General features: G+C 38.0%; 1 protein-coding gene across 2 annotated transcripts; it reads left to right on the top strand.

The window, feature by feature from the left end:
- The first annotated feature begins 533 nt into the window (after positions 1 to 533).
- On the top strand, positions 534 to 20,654 carry trpm4a (transient receptor potential cation channel, subfamily M, member 4a). Of its 2 annotated transcripts, none has more exons than XM_065277255.2 (28): positions 534 to 708; positions 1,879 to 1,940; positions 2,556 to 2,721; positions 3,199 to 3,379; positions 4,538 to 4,707; positions 5,025 to 5,202; positions 7,654 to 7,712; positions 7,956 to 8,204; positions 8,299 to 8,401; positions 8,490 to 8,608; positions 8,769 to 9,074; positions 9,157 to 9,258; positions 10,260 to 10,394; positions 10,491 to 10,620; positions 10,714 to 10,859; positions 10,945 to 11,057; positions 12,046 to 12,141; positions 12,248 to 12,294; positions 13,068 to 13,300; positions 13,379 to 13,494; positions 13,577 to 13,709; positions 13,795 to 13,969; positions 14,624 to 14,789; positions 14,884 to 15,065; positions 18,104 to 18,236; positions 18,481 to 18,553; positions 19,263 to 19,365; positions 19,483 to 20,654. In XM_065277255.2, the coding sequence occupies exons 1-28, from the start codon at positions 643 to 645 to the stop codon at positions 19,515 to 19,517; spliced, it is 3,777 nt and encodes a 1,258-aa protein (XP_065133327.1). In that variant the 5' UTR covers positions 534 to 642; the 3' UTR covers positions 19,518 to 20,654. The 2 variants fall into 2 exon arrangements, with proteins under 2 accessions (XP_065133327.1, XP_065133326.1); XM_065277254.2 differs by having other exon boundaries at positions 536 to 708; positions 13,065 to 13,300.
- Positions 20,655 to 22,358: the final 1,704 nt, after the last annotated feature.

The following is a 22,358-nucleotide window of genomic DNA, read 5'->3' on the forward strand; positions in this document are numbered from 1 at the left end:
TCTTCGTAAGGGAGATGCTATTTAAGTTAGAAACGTTTATACAATCATATGTAACTTAAGAGACGGTCCCTAAATCGGCAAATAACGTCAAAAGGGAAGCCAACTTTATGACACGAATATAAGTTGACCGCAAAGTTCCGTTGTTTCTGGTTTAGTCCAATCAACAGTATGAATAAATTGGGGGTGGCTTCAAATCACAGGTCCAAATGTGTCGTTTAAGAAAATATTTTATTGTCTGTGCGCAAATTTGTTTTCCCAGCCCACACACCTTTCTACCTGTAATCGTGATCGTCATCTCGTGCTGGAATGTATCCTGGTGAGCGCGCGTCTGATGTGTGCCGTGTGAGTGGGTGGTGCTAGTTATATGAGGCGTGTTTGATTGTAGGCGGCGCTGCGCAGACCAATCTGCTTATGACATCAAAGTCCCGCGAGAGCGAAGCGCAAATGTAATATCGAATCCCTCTCGTGGTGCTTTGCTGTAATTCCTGCGCAGAGCGTCATGAAGTCGAACACGCCTATTTTGTATGCCGGCGGCAGTCCGATCATTAAAAAAAAAGAACTCTCACGAAACTTACCTGAAGAGTAATTTTCCTTCAGAGAAGCAAAGAACACGCGCAGCTGTTAGAATCTGCACAGATCGACATGAAAAAATTTGATAAAGAAAATGAAGGAGGAGGTGGAGCAGAGAGAAAATCCGAAAAAGATCAGGTTTGCTAAAACATTATTATTATCACAATCGCGTGCAAATCAAACTTTTATTGAGTACGTATTTATTTATGATGATGACGTAGGATATACTGTACACTTTATTTTTCATGCTTTGTCAACAATTTTAAGAAGCTAAGATAAGATGTAGCTACCTGTTGCTGTACTTAAATGTGAAACATGTGAAGTCTGGGGACAGTAAGCTTTTAATGAATATACAGGCGTGTAAAAGTGGTAACACTTAAAATGTCATAAACAAACCTAAAGAAAAGCATCTCGTGATCACCTCAAAAAGCTGTTTTATAATTTGAAAGGGAATGCTTAACTGCCACGTATAAGAACTGATTGAATGATATTATGTTTCCCAAGCCCTTCCATAGTCTAATTCATTGTTGTCTCACCATATTGTTCACATGCAGGAGCTTTTGGGAGTGGATGTTTAACTGCCACATTTAAGAACTTGAATAGCAAGGCTTATATTTCCCAAGCCCTTACATTTTCCCATATGTACAATTAATCAATGTAATTGCCATGACCTAAAGGTTTGAAAAAATTGAACTCAAGTAGGGCAAATTAAATGATTAACCAGCTTTTTCACAGTTTATAACACCGTGTTAATGATACTGAAACAGAGTTATAAGTTTGTTTTTACAGCTTTTAAAGCAAGCATATTGTGCAGTGTTCTCATTGCACCGTGGCTGGTAAACACTGCAAGATTCTGTGGAAAAGAGTCGTGTTAAGATTAAGGGTCCGCAGGTCCCCAGCACTGCAAACTTTGTATGTCTATGCATGTTTTTAAATCAGCTCAGTAGCAGAAAAGTCCATAGACTTAACTAAATGTGTCAGATAAGAGAGATAAGGGAGGCTGAATGGTATTGATTTGTTAAAGACAGGAGTGATCTGTCACTATTCTATTATTGTGTTTTTTTAAGTGCCAGTAGCCAGAATAAAGTTTTTAATAAACAACAATTGTTTAACAAGTATATGTGTCTAGAGGCATTCTTTTGTTCTGAAAAAGCTAGAATGCAGTAACATATAACAAGATTGCATTTTATACATAACAACATCTCCCTTTACTCATTCAAACACAGCATATACAGTAGTTCGACTCAGTCACTGACTGTGAAAGAAAAGAAACCGGACTTGTATGTGACTCATGCTCTTTTGTTTCAGAGCTGGATCCCAAAGATGTTTAAAAAGAGAGTGTGCACCACCTTTTTGGAGGATTCCTCTAGGTACAGCAGACATTTTCTTTTGTATTCAGATTAACTAGCATATCCTGAAGTCTGTCTACTCCTTTCATTGTCAGACATTTAAAACAGACATTCAGACTCTTGTAATACGATCAGAGCATGTTGGTCTCTGATTTGGTAATAGAGGGTGGTTCAACAAACATGCCACTTTTCTTGAATAAGGTTGAACATTAGGTAGTCATTTGTCAACACATTATTGTTTCCCCGTCTTTTATGGCCATCATGTATGTAATGCAATGGGTTTGGTTCATAACTGGGTTGCAGCTGGTGGCCTAATGGAGTTGCACTTTTTTGTCACCTTTCGGGAATGAATAAATTGCAACTAGTCTTTTGAATTGCAACTTCCTTATTTGCTGTTTTGAATGTAACAGACAACCGCCTTGGTTGTCATTTAAATGTTACTTTACTAACATTGTTGATGTTGCATACTGCATAGGCTACACGGTACATGCACATAAAATGCTAAAACTTTTAATTCTATTCAGAAGAGTTTAATTCTTAGTTCAGTCTTTAAATTTATACTTCACATACGAATTAACAATCAGCCAAGACCTTGTTTTGAAAGTAATGATGCATTTTGATTTCTTTTACTTCTAGTCATGAGTCTTTGTGTCAGTGTGGTGCAGCAAAAGAACTTCATTTCAGTGTAACGACAGGTGATGGTTTGGGCAGCATGTGGGACAGTTTGCAGCACACATCTGAATACCCCACTGATGCGTTCGGAGAGGTGGAGTTTGCTGGAGCAGGACGCCGACACAAACCAGTAGGTATTTCATTAACCCCTGTCCAAGTGCATACAATTATAACCCATTAGATTTAACATTAATCAACTCCAATGTGGTATACAATTAATTTAATATTAATATTTAGATTCACTTTCATTAGCAGTTAAAATGCATAGTCTCCTGTATTAATGTGTTTGTCGTTATGATCACAAAATATATTTTGAAGTTTCAGCATTTACATTTATGCATATTCTAATACTTTTATCTAAAGCAACTCGGCACTGGGATTCAGTGAATGACCATGGTATAGCTTGTCTATCTTTGGGCACAAAATCTCTTACATATTGTTAGTGACAAGATAGTCCATCATCAAGTCTGTCAGCATATTTTTGTACTTTAGTTTATGATGAATAATATCCCACTTATACTAATGCATTTTTTGTTATGTCTCTCACTTAATTCGGTTCAATAAGTGGATTTACTGTAGGTGTCATTCTTTTTGTTGTGTCCCCAAGTTTTTGCGTTTGTCACATGAAACACCACCTGACCATGTGTACTCACTTATGACAACACAATGGGGCCTCCCAGTACCAAATCTAGTGGTGTCCTTGGTTGGGGGAGAGGGAAAAGAGAAGACAAAGCCCTGGGTACGAGAGATGATCAGACAGGGCCTCGTCCGGGCCGCACAAGGCACAGGTAACCCTTAACCTCTTGCTTTTGTATCTTAGCCCCGTTGTATCTCTAATGTTTAGTCCTTGCAAACTTTAATAGTAAAAAAAAGTTACATTTAGTGTAAATCATCTGCCTCCATCATTAGGCTCAAGTTTATATTTTACAACTAAAAATCTAAATTTGTTAAAACAAAATCATTTCTGATATAAAATAGTGAAAGAAATTGCTAAAATTAAACTAAACTAAAAATAGTGGTGTCTCCGAAATGATAATCATTGTTTTTAATTATTTAGGGGGCAGGTGTGGCCTTATGTGTAGAAAGTCATGCTTGTAACCCGGTAGCCGGTTCAAATTTCACAAGCTACTTGGGTTAATAAAGGTCTTCTGTGGGTAATCAATATGATTGTAAGGATTAGGAAGGGGTTGGGAGAATAAATTGACATTTGGAGGACCATCAATAAAGTGTAACTAGATACCAGACAGCTGCTGATGATCTATTACTCTTTATATTATGTCCAAAGTGGACATCAGTAATATATAAATATAAAAACTTTCCTAAACCGTCTTTTTTGTTTTAATCCTAAATATAAACTCTGAAAAAGTTTGTTGATACCTCAGCTGATGCCATACTATAATTATTACAGAGGCTAAATTAAAATGATAAAAAATAACAATGAAAATGATTGCAAGTGTAATATCCTTGGTCCTTTTGTCTTCAAATAATACATATTAATGCAGAAATGTTTGAAAAGTCCCAAATTGTGCATGCATAGGACTTCTGCAGGCACTTTCAAGCAATTCAAACTATTAGGTTATAGAATACAATTGTCTCAGTCTATGACCGGTAAGACCAGAAGCTTTACAGCAATACGTTTAAAAAAAATAACTGTTAATAACTGTTCTTGTGTGCCTGTAGTAATTATAAACTACAAACATGTGTCATTTATAGTCAGTGTTAGACAGGACAAACTAGTCTTACTTATAAGTGGAATTCTTTTGTTTGTGTTTAATGTTGCTTGGTAGAGAAGATCCATAGCGTGTATCCTTATAAGGTCATCTGACTTGAATGCAGAAGTAAATGTGTGTTGGATTGTGTTACACAAATTATGTTTATCACTTATAATATTAGTGACACTGATCAGATTTGTGTGCTAAATTGGCAAATCTGACTTCTTTATCCAGGGGCTTGGATCATGACGGCAGGTCTGAAGGAGGGAATAAGTCGCTGTGTAGGTGAGGCAGTACGGGATCATTGTGCAACAGTGTCATCGCTCTCCCAGGCCAAAGTTATAGCTGTGGGTGTCGCGCCCTGGGGCTCGATTCACAAACGTCAGCAACTCATAAACCCACAGGTAATACGGGTCAACTGTGTTATATTGTGAACAGTTTACAACCCTAAGCAAGACACTACTGTAATATATTTAAAAATGTAGGTGGAATCTGGTTTCTTAAACCTTTACATTTTACAGAGAATCTTATCTAGTATAGACCCCTATTGTATATTAATATTTGGGAAAGTAGTTAGGATTTATACAGTAAAAAGTCTACAGTATAGCACCCTATTAATTATGTCTCATAGTATATATCACATAAGGGACTGAATGGTGTTTCTGATTGATTTAGGACTTTGCTTGCTTCATAAAATCCAACTGTTTGTCTCTCTTTTAAGGGCAGTTTTCCAGCTCGATACTATGCACATAACATGCCGGATGAATCCAGCTGCCTGGATAATAACCACCAGGCCTTCCTCTTAGTGGATGATGGAAGTGTAGGTCACAGAGGGTGTGAGACGCAGTTCAGGGCCAACCTTGAAGACTTCATATCCCATCAGTTCACTGGCATCTGGGGTGAGAAATACTACAATAATAACACATACAAATAAAACAAGGCACTTTAAAAACAGCCACAACACTGACAAAAGTGCTGTACAGCGTATCACATAATAACATTATATAAATCTTTACATAGAGCTTGGCTATGTAAAGATTTATACACAAATAAATAAAAAATCCTTAATATCGAATCTGAATTGAATGAGAAGCCAATAAAGAGGCTTCAATATCGGAGTGACGTTACCGCATTTGATTTTTGCGAAGAAATCTGACAGCTGCATTTTGAACCAGTCGAAGGCAACTAATTTGAGACTCAATCTAAGTAATCGAGAAGTTATAAAAGCACAAGTAAAAAACTGAGAACAGACACATACCTGGACCTATATACTTCCTTTTATTAATATCCTTAAAACAACAGATATACATACAGCAAGTAAATGAAGCTAAACATCAGTGTGCCTTTAAATTAAATAGTAATTGGTTACTTAACTTACTGTATTTGTTTTTTGCATTTGTATTTTTTCTGGTTGCGGCATGCCAATGTACTTAAACTCTTAAAGAGCACCTATTTCATTGCTAAAAAACAATGTTATTTTGGTATTTGGTATAATACAATGTGTTTGCGTGGTTCATGGTTAAAAAAACACATTATTTTCCACATACCATACATTTTTGTAGCTCCAGAACACATTGATTTTGTACAAAACTCATCGATCTTAAAACCACCATGTCCCTGATTGGCCAGCTAATCTATACGTTGTGATTGGCCTGAATACCTCTGACGTCAGCCGGAAATGTGACGCTCCTTACCATGTTTAAAAGTTTTGGTCACAATGCAATGCTAACAGGAGTTAACTTACAAGCTGAGTCCAAAGTGGGACGAATTATGATAATGTAGGTCGTGTCTACGCCAACAGGGCCAGAAAGTAAACTGTGGCCTACAATCCGTGTGTTTGTTGTAGTCCAAGAAAAGAGATTTATGTTGGAGATAACTGGCATCATCGTTTACATTGAGGTATGTACCTTTTGCATATTGTTAACATGTAATAATGCACACTTACACACCAAAGGAAATGTAAAACCGTGAATTGGACCATAGTTGCTCTTTAAATATGAAAATTAATTCAAACACAAAAACAGAATGTTTACAGATGTACAGTGTGAATAAGGTGCTCTGTAGCTCTTTATTATGCAAAAATAAAGTTGATGCACACATCATGCATAAACTTGTGTATAGTGCTCATTGACCCAAACAACTAATGACACCTATTTTTTCCCAACGCGAAGTCTGCCATTTTTGATTTTGCGAAAAGTACATGCGGTGAACTTAGGCACCTATTATCTTTTTCATGATTTTACATTTCCTTTGGTGTGTAAGTGTGTGTTAGTACATGTTAACGATATGCAAAGTTATAAATCCCAAAGTCTATGATGACGAGAGTCATCCAACTGAAATCTCTTTTCTTGGACTACAAGAATGCAAGGATTGTAGGCAACAGTTTACTTCTGCAGTCCGTTGACCCGATGCACATTATCGTAATTTCTACTGACTGTTTAAACCTTGATTCATACGCAAGTGGCGAAGTTGATCGATCAGCTTGGTCATCTGCATTTTCTGTTCAGCTTCAGGCTCATACTGAAAATGTAGTACAGACGATATAAACTCCTGTTGGGCGCTGATCTTCCAAATTTGGTAATGAGCATCACATTTCCATCACACGCTTGAGGTATTCGGCCAATCACAACACAAATGGGTTGCTGGGCAATCAGAGCACACCGCGCTTTTTAGAGCAATGAGCTTTGTAGAAATGAACGCGTTTCAAAAAGGCAGGGCATAGAGGAACAACAATAATGTATGGTATGTGGAAAATAGTGTGTTTTTCAACCATAAACCATGTGCACACATTGCATACACCACAAAAGTAACAGTCACCATACTTGGTCCATATATTGTTCTTATAGAGCCTGACAACTTTCTAATTTACAGTCATCTGCTGCGGCTAACAGGATGCACTTATATTCTTTTTTTTTATTCAGCATGTCTAAGTTGAAAACCAACAGAATAGTGCTATCTGTTTAAAAAGAAATAAACCAACTTAAATCCATAGTATATGGTAGCTTAAGGTAGATGTTAATGCATTTTGGTCACTGTGCACAGCTTTCTTAAAAGTATTGGTGTGGTGGTGGCACAAGGGCTGGGGCTTGTCATTGCTGCTTGCAATTATAATACTTGTTCTGTCTTGTTTTGAGTCCCATTGGAGGCCCTTTTGAAGCCCTTGGGGGGGGGGGGGTGTTGAGCCCAACTGGTTGAGAAAAACTGGTTTAGTATGTCATACAGGGGCTACACTGCTCTCTAGTGGAGACATAAAGATTTTTGTTATAAACATATAAAACCAAAGACCCAAATTGGCTTTTTTGCAAATTATATTCACGTTTTGTTTTTTCATTCTCATGTTTTTTTAACAGGAAGCATCGAGATTCCTGTTTTGTGCTTGCTAATCGCAGGAGATGCTGCAATGCTAGAGGTCACACATTACTACTTTAGTTTGTGACCTTGCCTGTGAAAACTGAGCTACTGTTTTTAACATAAAAAAAATAATGTAAAGAACATTCTGTGAAATTATAACCTTGATATCTTTAATATTATCTGAATGAGACCATCATTAAAAACTTTGCCTGGATTTCACCGACAGGGTCACATTTATTGTAACACAGTTAAATGTAATTGCAGTATTTATAAATAACATTTAAAAATCTCTTGGTCCCAGAGAGTGGATTCATCTCTGAAAAATACCACTCCATGGCTGATCCTGGCGGGTTCGGGCCCAGCAGCAGACCTGATAGCTGGCATATTGCGGGACCTCAACACACCCACGACTCCACCCACGAGTCCCACCTTGCCATCTCCTGACCAACAGTCCAGCACAAGCAACAATGATGAGATAACGAATCGAGTGAGAGAGAGAATCAAAAAACAGTTCCCTTTTGAGAATGATCTGGATAAACTTGTGGATCTGGTGAGTAAACGAAGAAACACTAAGGAAATGTTTAAATAAAGAAATCTAGTAGAAGAGAGATATTTCCTTTAACATCTTGTAACTTTTTTTCCAGGCACTCAGTATCTGTGAAAACAAAGATCTGATAACTGTGTTTCATGGAGACAAGGAAGGACTAGACGACTTTGACACAATTATCCTTAAAGCTCTTGTAAGAGGTGAGCTTACATGACCCGCTGCATAATTCAGCTTGTTTACAATGTATGCATGTGATTTCACATTGTGTGTATGTGTGTGTGTCTTCAGCTGCTAAAAAAGACTCGAATGATGCTAGTGAGTACACAGAAGAACTAAAGCTGGCTGTGGCCTGGAATAGAGTGGACATTGCCAAAAGCGAACTGTTTAACAGTGACATCCAGTGGAGGGTAAGACTAACACCAGAGTGAATGTAATAAATTATGAATATATCTACTGTAGGATGCTCTTGTACATGTACATACCTAACTGATGACAACAAGCAAAAGTGACGTGAAGAATACCAAATTATTCACTGTTATTTCAGTCTCCCTGTTCTCTCTTTGTCAGTTTGAGGACCTGGAGGAATCAATGACTGATGCTCTGGTGAATGACAAACCTCAGTTTGTTCGACTATTTGTAGAAAGTGGGCTGAACATTCTGGACTATCTGACGTACCACCGTTTAGAAAATCTGTACAGCTCATTGTCTGACTCCACTTTGATCTACTCGTTCCTCCAGAGGAGACTGCATGAGCGAGTGGGTTTAGCTGAATCTCAAAACAGATTATCTCTCCAACCTAATGATAATTTACCTTTTAAACACCACATGAACACCCACATTCCTCCTGCTATACAAGAACTCACCCTATATGAGGTAAAATACCCAATTTTGGAGGATTATTATTAAACAGATACAAGAGATGGAACATGTGGATTAAGATTTCTTCATCCTCCAGGTTTCACGGATGTTATCTGAGATCATGGATGATGTGTGTCAGCCATTTTACTATGAACCTCTGGGTCTGGATCCAAAAGTGACCTCAAAGAAAGCAATGAAGGTAACAGCTTGGTTCAGTGGTAAGAGATTGACTCAAAATACTCTTAAAGGGGACAGAGAATTAAAAACCATTTTTACCTTGTCTTTGTTGAATAATGGTACTCTACCCACATTCACGAACATACAAAAAGTGCTAAACATCTCAGTCTCATAGAAATTCCTCTTTTAGAAATGTAAGCCAAAAAACGGCCCAATCTGAAAAACTGATGCTTATGACATCACAGGCATCTCACTGCCCCTCCACTTTAAAATAATTGGCTACATTTTTTGAGTAGTAATGAGATTGCAAGTTAAGCCAGTAGGGGGAACCAAATAGGTGCAAAACCACTTGTTTAAAATCCCCCACCCTAATAGAGCTATCTGAGAGAGGTTTTAGGAAGCTTCTAAGGCATTACAGACCCAAACAAAAAATTTTTTGTCTACATGTCACATCACAGAACAAGGATAAATACCCCGATCAATCATTCTATGTCACCTTTAACAGCGTTTCACACGGCAAGCGGCGGCAGCTTTTCTCTTGTAGTGGAAGCGTTTTGTGCAGCATTTAGTGCAAATATGCTTATCTTCAACGGCGCCTGCCGTGAAGAGCTGTGTCCTTAAAATTGACAGTTTTTTGGGTGCACATGCAACTCCGCTTCACCTCTGTAACCTCTTTTCACACGTCTCCTATTGAAACATAACTAAACACTGCCGTTTGCCGCGTACCGTGTGAAACGCCCCTTATTCATAAACCCTTGGGGGCGGTTTCCCAGACAGGGTATAGATTAATCCAGGACTAGGCCTTTGTTATATGAGAACATTCAAGTAGTTTTACAAACATACCTTAGAAAAAACAATACTGGTGTGCATCTTGAGATAAAACAATGGCACTGATATATGTTAAGATATGTCAATACCACGTGTTTTTAAATTAAAGCATCTCAAACATGCATTTTAGTCTGGGACTTAGATACTCCCTGTACTGGAAATCAGTTAGCAACTGTTTGTGTCTCCACCTGTCAGCATGTGAATAAGATGCTGCTAGAGGAGAGTCCTCCTCCTTACCGAAAGCAGCGTTGTACAAGTCCCTGGGTCGCTCTCTTCACTTGGGCCGTCCTGCAGAATCGCAGAGAAATGTCCATTTACTTCTGGGAAATGGTAAAGCTTTTTTTTATATTGCACTATGTTTATGAACTAAATCTGTGAGATAATGTTTTGATAAATGTATTTGTACATTCTGTCTTTCGTTGTTAGTCGGGAGAGTCAGTTCTAAGTGCTCTTGCCGGGTGTAAGATATTAAGAGAGCTCTCAAAATTGGAGACGGAGACTGAGGAAAAACAGTCCATGAAAGAACTGGCTCAGACCTTTGAGAAACTGGCACATGGTGGGTGCGAACAGAGAAAAATTAATAAGGAATCATTAAATGTACTTTCAGTGTTTGAATCACTTCATCACGACGTTTTAATTTTTATTTTAGATGTGTACAGTGAATGTTACCAGAATAGCGAAAACCACTCTTTTAAGCTTCTCATCAGACAATCAATGGTATGGGGTGAGGCCACCTGCCTGCAGATGGCTACATCAGCTGATGCCCGCCTCTTTTTCAGCCATGATGGAGTGCAGGTTAGCAACGCTTATATGTTCCTCAGCACCTATTGTTTATCAATATTTCTTAGTTAGGCTGATGTTGTATTTCTTCCATGGCTAGACTTTATTGTCCCAGATTTGGTGGGGCGCCATGGATAGCAAGACAGAGGTGTGGAAATTGGTTCTTGCATTTTTTATGCCTCCCCTCATCTATTCCGACCTCATTAATTTCAGGTATGTTCTTAATATGTTGTCCATACGGATAAAGCTGCGGACTGGAGATCTCCAAATGGGGTGTAAACTGCAAAAGTGGGTGGTACTTTCAAAAGGGGGCAGGTAGGGCTGTCACAATAAATAATCGTCTCATTGCGATTGTTTGACCTCATCATGATGATTTCAGATCACCGCAATGATTGCAATCTCTCTAAAAACACAAAGGGGAGCTGCAGCGTCTGTATAAATGAGACCGTATCAGATGGCGTTCCTTAACTGGCAGTGTAACGTAATGCATTGCAAAGCCATTTGATACAGTGAAAAAACAGCACTTAAAGAAATGCTGCAAAACTTTGATAAGCAGTATGACATGCCAGGTAAAATATAAATTTCCAAAACAGCAATTTCAAATTTAGGGAAGTGAAGGATGCTTTTCTTTAGGATCTGTAAGGAATTGATTTATTTGCAGCCACTACAGACATGTTCTCCAGTACTAACATGACCTTAGTAGGATTGGCTAATATTTAAGGCCTGTTCTGGTATAGTCAGTTTATTAAATTTTTATTGTTCACTTAATTGTGTTTATTTCTTATGAAGAATTTTCAGTTTTTTAAAAGATATATTCATTAAAAAACTTACTTTTATATTTGTTATGTGTATTGATATTTATTGTCAGGTAAACCTTGCAAAATATTTAATTTAAATAATCACAACAATGTGTGAAAATTATTTCATGAACAATAAATGTCAACGCAATAAAACAGTCAATTAACCATCATAATCGTATTCACAATTTCTTTGACGATTAACCATCAGCCAAATTTCATAATCGTTACAGCCCTAGGAGCAGGTTAGATTGGATGACTATCTGTTAATGGGAGAAAGCCACGCCCCTATTTGGAGCTCCCACCCCGCCTCTAGGCTGCAGTAATACCTTTCGTTACCTGGCTGCCTTAAAGTTTTCTGTTCCAGAGTTTTAATGTGAAATCATTGCCTTTTGATCCCGTAGAGTGGAGGAGAAAGCAGAAAACCAAGAGGATTATCAACAGGGTAAAGAATTTGACAGTGTGGAGGGAGTAGAGTCCATGGCTGAGATCTTGAACACGTAATTCACTGATACTCAGTGTATATGTTTTTACTTTATTATGACTATATTATTATCACTATGAGTGATTAACATGTGTATCGCACCACACATGTGTCCTTCACAGAGAAGACGACTTGGAGGAATGTATCGCTTTAAGAGAAATCCCTGAAGGTGTGTTTAAATTTTGTGTTTCAGAATTCCTGTTAAAAGACACCACCATTTTTCCATATTTTACTGTGTTCTTACCTTAACTAAGACAAATTAATACATACCTATCTTTATCAATGTGTGCACTTAATCCAGTGGTCACCAATCCTGGTCCTGGAGGGCCGGTGTCTCTGCAGAGTTTAGCTCCAACCCTAATCAAACACACCTGAAGCAGCTTAATTAGTCTTAATCTTTGTACACCGTGTCGTGAATGTGTAAGCATTTAGCCTAGCCCCATTCATTTCTTAGGATCCAAACAGGGATGAACCTTGGCGCACAGTAATATCATCACTCCGGACTATTCTCCATCTCGCTCAAACTTCTGTCAATATTACTGCACCCGAGGTCGAAGTGCTGCAAACTAAGTGCTCTTCCGCCATACAATTTAGTTCTAATTTTTCATCAGCTTAAAAAATGGCCAAGTTTTGTTTTGTGCCACCATACTTACTCATGTAACTACTCATGTAACAGTATTTAAATAGTGAAACATGGAAGTGTTTGGTTGATTCTAAATTCATCCATGTTTGGATACTAAGGAATAAATGGGGCTAGGCTAAATGCTAACACATTCACGACGCGCTGTACAAAGATTAAGTGCACACATTGAAAAAAGATAGGCACATATTAATTTGTCTAAATTGAGGTAAGAATATAGTAAAATATTGAAAAACAGTGGTGTTTTTGTTTAAAGTTGGAATTGTTTCCATTGTTTCCATTTTTACTTTCTTTTATAGCAGGGTCAAAAGCTTACCCCCCCAAACGGCCTTTTATGATTAGTCGATGGAGGCAGTTCTGGTTTGCGCCCGTCACTTCGTTTCTAGGCAATGTGTTGATGTACTTCCTTTTCCTCTTCCTATTCGCTTACGTCCTATTGGTTGACTTCAAGCCTCCACCTCCAATAGGACCCTCTCCTGTGGAGTTTGTGTTGTATTTCTGGGTTTTCACTCTGGTCTGTGAGGAACTTCGACAGGTATGAATACTCTCAATTGCATCTCAACACCCATTCTGACGTACTCGTTCAGTCATTGAATATCAATTGTCTTCTCAGACTTTCTTTGTAGGAACCACAACTATTCTTCAGAGGATGAAGCTGTACATCCAAGACATCTGGAACAAGTGTGATCTCACAGCCATCCTACTCTTTCTTCTTGGTCTTATCTGCAGGTGTGTTTTTAGTTAATATCCACTCTCTATATGTATGTTAATGTGAGTGACTATCAGTTTTGTTTTTCATCCTTTGTTACAGGATGTTTCCATTGTCATATGATTTTGGTCGTTCAGTACTGTGTCTGGACTACATGGTGTTCACTCTCAGACTCATTCATATATTTGCCGTCCACAAACAGCTCGGTCCGAAAATCATCATAGTTGGCAAAATGGTGAGAAAGCGAGACAGATGCTGAAATGTGCTTGACATAAAATGTAAAATTTGTCCATTGAAGAGTTTTCTTATCTCTTTATCAGGTGAAAGATGTGTTTTTTTTCCTGTTCTTCCTGGGGGTGTGGCTTATGGCATATGGAGTAGCCAATCAAGCATTGCTATACTCCTACGATTCCCGCCCTGGTTGGATAACTCGGCGAGTGTTTTACAGGCCATACATGCACATATATGGGCAGATACCTTTGGATGAAATAGATGGTGTGTGCCACACGTATTAAATAAATGCATCCCATTAGAGATGCACCGATATATCTGCCAAAAATGGTATCTGTCAGTAAAAGCAATTTTTCACACTTTTGGCTATTGGATGATAGTTTAAAAATGGCCGATAGTCGTGGCCGATATAAACTGTCAATCAAAAAAACCCTAACCTTAAAGATTACTAAAGATAATAACTAAAGTTTCTTACCACGCAGACACTGGTCTGTCAATTCCTCCAGAAAACAGAGTTGACATTTATTTCAGACTGAAATCTTTTGAATTAGTTTTTTGCTAAATCAGGACAAATAATGGAGAGTAACGCTTTGTGACAGCAAAGCACAAAATATTTAAAATTTTATAAAACCACGGAGACCCTCTAATTTTCATTCAGTCCCTCAATGCTTATGGGAGGTCCAGCACCACCCCAGCCCCCAATTCGAACACTGTAGATAGTAAAAAGCTAAAGTGGACAATCAAAACAAAGTGTAACCCAACCACCAAACTATCAGTATCGTCATCACTATCAGCAGATATCAGACTGAATAATCGCCAATCGGTATTGATGGAAAATTTTATATCGGTGCATCTCTACATCCCATAATATCTAATTTTGTTGATTGTGTAGTGACAAAACATTTTCTTTGACTTTAGCTGACAAGCGAGCTGAGAAAGAATGCACTGACAATGTCACTCTTATCCATGGAGGGGCGGAGCCTTGCCCACAGTCTGAAGCTAATTGGCTGGTCCTTATTCTGCTGTCAGTATATTTGCTGGTCACAAATATCCTGTTGGTGAACCTGCTTATTGCCATGTTCAGGTGACGTATATTGGATAAATTGTGAATAGTGCCATGACTGAAGGTTCAATTGCAGCACAGTTTAATGGTGTGTTGGTGGTTTGTGTATATACAGTTACACATTCAATAAGGTTCAGGAGCACAGTGACGTACACTGGAAGTTTCAGCGCTATAACCTTATCGTAGAGTATCACTCACGGCCCTGCCTCGCCCCACCCTTCATCATCATCTCTCACCTGCATATCTTCATCAAGAGAGTCATCCAAGAACGTCCTTCTGTTAAAATCCAACACTTCGGTATGTTAGTTGTTTACTTATTCAGTCTTTTTTACTATAATACATCAAAGTTAAATGAACAAGTTACATTTCAGATTTTTCTGGTTGTACAGTATGCTTTTTTTGTTTAATGCGGGTGTGCCTCATACATCTTGAAAAGTGAAGCTACTGGTACTTTGATCGCCCCCTGGTGGCTGGCTTCAGTACGAGTCATAAACCCCGCCATCTCCATGCAAAGAACGCGACTTGGGTCAAAATAAAAAAAATACACTTCCTGTCAAATTTTCTGAAAGATGGTGTTGGTCCTTTAAGGAAGTTGTTATCAAGCTGATATATGTTCAATTTTTTGATAAGTCATTTTAGCTACTAATTTGATGTTATAGAAACGGGGCGTGTCGATATGAGTGACTTTTGTGGTTGACAGCTTCTCTGAGCAGACTCTCGGAGCTTCGTAGGAAGATATATAACTAACTATTAATTTTCGATTACTGTGTGATTTCACACTGACAAAATGAGTTGTATTTAATTTACCTTATTTAAGAAAGCCAGTCAAATGAGACATTTAAGGGTTGTAGTTGAATTGGGCGTGTGAGCGTTTGGTTGTAAGTTTGATACCGCGGCTCCACTTCCAGGCTCCACGGATGATTCCTTCTGCGCCATTCCCCGGCCTCAAACCATAGACTGTAAAAAAAGATGGACGTAGTGTCCGTGACGTCACCCATTGGTTTCTGAAGATCGTTTTTGAAGTTTAAAGTAGGCTGCCTTCCATCGCCATCTTGGCCGTGCATCATCGCGCATCACTCGCTGATGTCCGAAAATGGGTAAAGAGGCGGGATGTGGATGAAGCTGAGGTGTCTGGTTGCTGAAACCACGCCCGTCTAGCTTGATTCTAGTGACCGCAGTGGCTGTTAAACCGTCACTTAAGTGGCCACGCCCTTAATTATGCAGAACTTTAAAGCTTAATATAATTTAAACGGAGGAGTTACTAATTCACCCCCCTCACAGTTGTTATGAAGGGTAAACTTGGCTATACAGACAAAAAACTGTTTTTGTACCAGGCTGTAAACATATTATTTTCTACTGTAAAGTTGGCCATTTAAAGGTGCTCTAAGCGAATTCACGCGTTTTAGACCATAAAACATTTTTTGTTACATACGGCAAACATCTCCTCACTATCTGCTTGCTGCCTGTCTGCTGATCAAACTGTAAAAAAACGCGATCTCTGTAGACAGCCCAGGCTCCACAAACTGCAATAAAAACACAGTGGCCAAACCTAGCACCACAAAACAAAACAAAGTGTCCCAGCCAATAAACGACAAGAAGGATTTGGGGGTGGGGGTTGGGCGCTTTCATGAAAGCACAGAAGGGAGGGGAGGGGGAGGAGTTAGCTACGCTCCGTTTGTTTGAAAACAATTCAAACATCAACAAAAAGTGACGTCTCACTGATTCGCTTAGAGCGCCTTTAACATAGGGGGCCTATGGGAATTGACTTTCTTTTGGAGCCTGCCTCTAGAGGCCAGTCGATGAATTGCAGTTTAAATCACTTCCATATTGTTTTCATCAGAGAGATTGGAAGGTTGCCCCTCGCTTCAAACTGACATTTCTTTGTAACATGTCTGACATTTTACTTTCAGTTCATTACAATGGAAGGAAGTGGCGTCGCGTCATCCATCTTTTTTACAGTCTATAGTTTAATGACAGTAGCACATGATGATGATTTGTGTTATACCATCCTTACTGTAAGAAACATCTCAAATGCTTTAATGGAAATCTAACCTTTTACATAAAAAATGAAGAGCTCAGGTGCAAAACCCTCTAAGTACGTCTAACATTGTTTCTTGTAAATAAGCATTTTTTAATCAGACTCTTAAAGAGTAACTAAACCCTAAACCAACCTTTTTTAGTTAATGATCTGTAAGAATGGGGCTTTATTAGTGCTGTTCATTGATTTGAGTAACTTTTTTGACATTTCGATCTAAAGTGTTTCAATGCTACAATATATGGTGTAAAAACGCCTGAGTGCTGCCCTCTTCAGGTTGAACGGTGGCTATTGCAGTTGAATTTTCCTATTGAATGTTGCGGTACCGCGTGACGCAAGTGGTACGACCCTACGTTAGCAATTTGAAGCTCACCACCCCCTCGGTACGAGCTCAGTTCGTCCCCTCTATCTCCTTTGGGGTCTGCCCACTTTTCTTGCATTTTTCAAATATTGCCAGTGGGTGAGTCAGGCTCTGAACAGGGGTTTAGGTACGCTTTAATGTATTCTGCCAAAAAACAAACAAAAAAACCCCATGTATTTCTAAATAGCCTGAGGTGGCGGGTGGAATTTAGTGAAAGCGAAAGTATTTGATGAACATATAATATGTGAAAAGTATACTTTCGGTAAATATCATTATCTAATTTTTTGACGAAAGTAGAGTTTAGCCGCTTTTGCGTCTGAGCTCTTCAAATTAACATATTAAAAGTCACTAATTTGCTTACATTTGATTTGTGTCTGAGAAATACTATAGCATCATAAATCTATGTATTCATTTAAAGGTGCAGTGTGAAAATTTTAGCGGCAACTAGTGGTGAGGTTGCAAATTGCAACCAACAGCTCAGTTGACAGCTCACCCCTTGCTTTTAAAACGCATAGAGAAGCTACAGTAGCCGACACAGGACAAACATGTCATTGTTGGAGACAACTTAAAAAAAGTTTGTCCGTTAAGAGCTTCTGTAGAAACATGGCGTCTTCCCTGTAGGGGGACCCTCGGTGTATGTAGATAAAAACGTCTCATTCTAAGGAAATAAAAACATAACGGTTCATTATGAAAGGTCTTCACCACTAATAATATAGTTTTGTACATTATTTAGCATTTTTGTCAAGAGACCTTTCTAAAAGTTACACACTGCATCTTTAAGTCCTATTATTTGTTTTTGTTTTGCATTGCTCTAAATCCAAAAAACCAAAGTGTTTATTTCTAGGTTTAAATTTGTTTTTGTATCCCAGATGTTTCGTGTGGACTTTTGGACTTCACATCTGTCATATTTCTCTTTAACCCATGTATCTTTATTCACAGTGTTGAATATAAAAGGCAAACAGGCCAGTTGGCTGAATACGTGGGAGTCCATGCTGAAAGAGAACCTGCTATCCGTGGAGGGCAAGAAACTAAGAGAGAGTGACACAGAACGGCTCAAACGCACATCTACAAAGTCAGTTTCTTTTCTACTCTTTGATGAACCAACCTAATACACCTCGTCAACTTTCAGCATGTATTATATAAAATATAAGGATAGGGGGCTGTAGATGCACACAGTAACCTTGCAGTGTTAGATCCTGTTACACGTTTCTTTGCATTTGAAGGGGGAGACATTGAGACTGTCGTCAGCTCCTGCTGAATCGGGCATTGGTATCTTGATTGACAGCATGTGTGTTTGTGTCTATATGTGTGCGTAGGGTGGACAGCGTACTGAAGCAAATGGTGGAGATTCGTGATCATGATCGAAGGTTAAAAAAGCTGGAGACAGAGGTTAGTGCAAGATGTTTGCACCTGTCTACCTGTGCTCATTGAACACATATACACACATGTCAGAATGTAACTTCTGTTTAGTTATTCAAATTTTAAGCAATTTTAAGGCATATTTTTCTGCTACTGTTCTTCTACTGAAGCCTTAGCATGACATATAATACCCATAAATACACTGTATGCTATAAGATTACACACAAATATGCTGGGTGGTTTGTATAATATATAATATATGGGCATACACAACAAGTAAGGTAAACCTAGAAAAAGTCCATATTTGACTTTTTGGTTAATTTAATTGAGTTTGTCTATATTTTACCCAGCATTTCTTTATGAGTGCATACATTTAAGCTCTTAAGAATTCAATGCATTTTATCAGTATGTACATCCCAGGATTGTTGACTCCCACAGTTTAAATGAAAGTGTTGTTTTGGTTACTTTCTGTGGCCGTTTTGTCCTAAGGCCTGGTTAATTTCTGACTCTCGTGTGAGAGCCTGCCTAATTTGAGCTGCAGCTGTTGTATATGCTTGCTCAGCACAGACCCTACAGCAGTTTGTCATTCTTATTGACACTGTACAGCCCCCCCCAACCCTTCTGTAGATCTGGTTTGAATGTCTGCCAAGCTGTCAAGCAAGCACTGTAATTAATGAACTTGCACTTTAAAGGGGCCTCAAGATTTCGACTGTCATCTTGTTATTCGCTTGTTACTCAGGTGGAGTATTGCTCTACTGCCCTCTCCTGGATCGTGGATGCACTGTCTCGGAGTGATCTAGTAAAGCACACACCATCACCCCCACCGCCACCTCCTTCCAAAGGTTTGGTGTCCAGTTACACCAACTGGACTACTTCTACTTCATTAACGATCAACTTACATTATCTCATCAATACATCTATAAATCTCCAATCATGTTGTTTTTTCTTTTGTGTTTCAGTTATACCCTTGAAAAGTCCAACTTCTCGTAGATGAAAACCAATAAGCAGACGTGTGCAATATTGTGGAATTAATCAAAATATATATACAATGAATTTAAATTCTTAGTTTTTTTGGTTCCAACTTTGAAACATTTCATCAGAACATGGATATATTTATTGTTCAGAAAACAATCCTTGTAAAGTAGCTAAGTTCTAAATCATCTGATATATATTTTAGAATATATTATTTCTGAAACAATTGACAGGTAATATAGGCTACTGTATAACAGGGTGGTAAAATGTATTTTTATTTTGTATTATCTTCTTGCAAATAAGTGACGACATATGAACGGGTTTAACAGTGTAAAAGTAAAAAAAAACTTTGTTAGAACATTTATATTAGTTATATGTGGCCACACTTATAAAATGCCTTGTAGAAATCTTCCTTAATTGGATCATACAATCTTTTTTAGATCATACAATCGTGATTCATGGAATGAATGAAAGCAAAGAAAAAGCACGTACGCCTCACTTTCAGATGTGAAATCTATAAATCGCAATGATCTTGAAATTGTGCGCAGCTGAACAGTTTCAGATTTCCGCCTTTAAATATAAATATAAAAGACCACCTGACAATGTTTAAATCGTTTTTGAGCAGCAAGAATGTCTGTTATTTGCAAAACCTGCAGCAATTGGACAAGCAAAAGTGCGTACGTCTGCTCAGCCCCTGACATGGTGCTAAACACATTCCTACGTCATATATGAACGTTGCCGTGGATTTTTGCGTACGCACACTTTACGATCAAATCTACACGTACGAACACTTTATAAATTAGGCCCCTGATCTAAAAATATACTCTACTGAAAATCCTGTTTTATTTTATATTTTAAATGAAATTTTATTACTGAAGTAGTACAACATACTAAAAACAGCCTACCAAATGTATAATTTTTTTTAAATGTTTCCTTTTAATATAGGTATCGTTTTTATGGTAAAAAAATATGAATTATGTTTCCTGATTAATTTGTTTATTTGTTTGTGTGTTTTATTATGATCTGTATGTGCGTACAAATAGTCATTGCATCATGGAAATCAAAGCATTTTTTGTAATATTAACTTATTAAAAACTTTTGTAAGATTTTCAGAAGACAGCTGTCAAATGCAAACTTTTCCTATAAAATTTAAAATTGTCTTCGTATTCCTTCTCTTACATTTGTATTCTCACTCTGTACTATTGCCCATTTGTAATGACCTGTTCCCTTTTGAGCAGCATTTGACTTCTAGGTTGACATGGTCTTTCCTACAAGCCTTACATGGCAAGAGCATAGGGCAGATCAGGTTATCGTCTTCAGTAACTGTGGCGAGGGGAAGGGGGTGCTTAACTCATTTAAAGATCTCTGCTTAATTCTGACTAAAGCTTAATCAGCACATCATTTCGGCATACGTTTAACTGTTCGCTTGGTGTGAACATGGACATGCTGCAGTGTGAAGAAGAGTATTTATGTGCAAGCATATCTAATTTGCTCATTTCATTGTTTATAAAGAGCACATCATTACACACATTACCACGCTTACTCAGAATGAACCTTTAAAGCTTTGAAAGATTAAATGTCAACTTGTGAATAGATGAAGTGGCTGTAGTGCTTTGGGGAAAAATGAAAAGCTAAATCAAAAGGCACAATACAATAGGCACAAAGCAACATTTGATGTTTAAAAACCAAACCGTTTGTCGACCCCATTTACTTCCATAGTATTCTTATGTAAATTGTGTCCACAATCGGTTTGGTTTCAAACATATCTCAAAATATCTTCCTTCGTGTTCATTAGAACAAAGAAATGTATACATGTTTGTAACAACATGAGAGTAAGTAAATGATGACAGAATTTTCATTTCTGGGTGAACAATCCCTATACAGACAAATGTCCCAGCATCATTTTTACAACTTGCTGAACTGCTGCATCATGAAAAAGTGGGTCTTATACAGATGCCAATCCACGTAAGCTCAGCTGTTCCCTTCAAACTAGAAAGACAAGGATAAAAGAAGGAGTGAAGATTATATGGGTCCAGAAATCTCAGAGGCATGTCTGCATACATATCCACTTTCATCCACATTGCAGTTTAACACTTTCTACATCCCCCACCCACCACCTCTTTGCTGTTCATTTTTTAGGTCATACCCATACAAAATTACAGATGAAATTACAGATGAGATGTTTTTAGTATCTCAATAATTTCTCCTGGACCTCAATGAGATTCAAAGAAGACCAAATAGAAACTTTTGCAAGTCTCCGGATATTTCTCCTTAGAAAAAGACCAAGAGTATCTCAAACGCCTCCATTAGAGTTTCAGAAGAACAATGTTACAAACTCAACTCAAAGTTTCCAAGCCTGCAATCAAATGCAAGCTTATAATTTTAACCAAATCCAGATTTTTACATACATTTTACAGGTCCATGCTCTTCATGCAGTTGTATTTCCCCAAAGCAGTTTAGGAGAAACATCTGAGACTACATGAGCTAAATGAAACTCATTTAGCTATGAACGAACAACCACTGCGCTGTTATATTTCCTCTGGGTAGTTAAATATAAGAGTGGTTTGATTCCTAGAAGAGTTAAAATAGTTTTTCCTAGAGTTTAATTGCTTTAGGAAGGTTAATGGACTGTTTTGTTGGTATGTTGGTAATAAAGAACCAGATTTGTCAAGTCTGGTATGTAGGCATTAAAAAAATAAAAATGAGACAATGGTTTGTCATTTTAAGTGTATCCTACAGCTATTTAGTTCATAAGCATGAAGGTGAAGAAGACTAAAAATTGAGAAAATTAAAGAGTAAATGTGTTAAGTTAGAGAAAGAAAGGAATTGAGATACTGTAGATAGATGAAGGCACAGCTGTGTG

Source organism: Paramisgurnus dabryanus, chromosome 3 (genome assembly GCF_030506205.2).
Source record: "Paramisgurnus dabryanus chromosome 3, PD_genome_1.1, whole genome shotgun sequence".
NCBI classification, from domain to species: domain Eukaryota; kingdom Metazoa; phylum Chordata; class Actinopteri; order Cypriniformes; family Cobitidae; genus Paramisgurnus; species Paramisgurnus dabryanus.

What these genes read in the sequence shown, in the direction of transcription:
- trpm4a (XM_065277254.2), top strand. Translation starts at nt 643, where the DNA reads ATGAAAAAATTTGATAAAGAAAATGAAGGAGGAGGTGGAGCAGAGAGA. An exon ending in CCATTTACTTCTGGGAAATG is followed by an intron (nt 10,395 to 10,490) that starts GTAAAGCTTTTT and finishes TTTCGTTGTTAG; the next exon opens with TCGGGAGAGTCAGTTCTAAG. An exon ending in CTTTGAGAAACTGGCACATG is followed by an intron (nt 10,621 to 10,713) that starts GTGGGTGCGAAC and finishes TTTTTATTTTAG; the next exon opens with ATGTGTACAGTGAATGTTAC.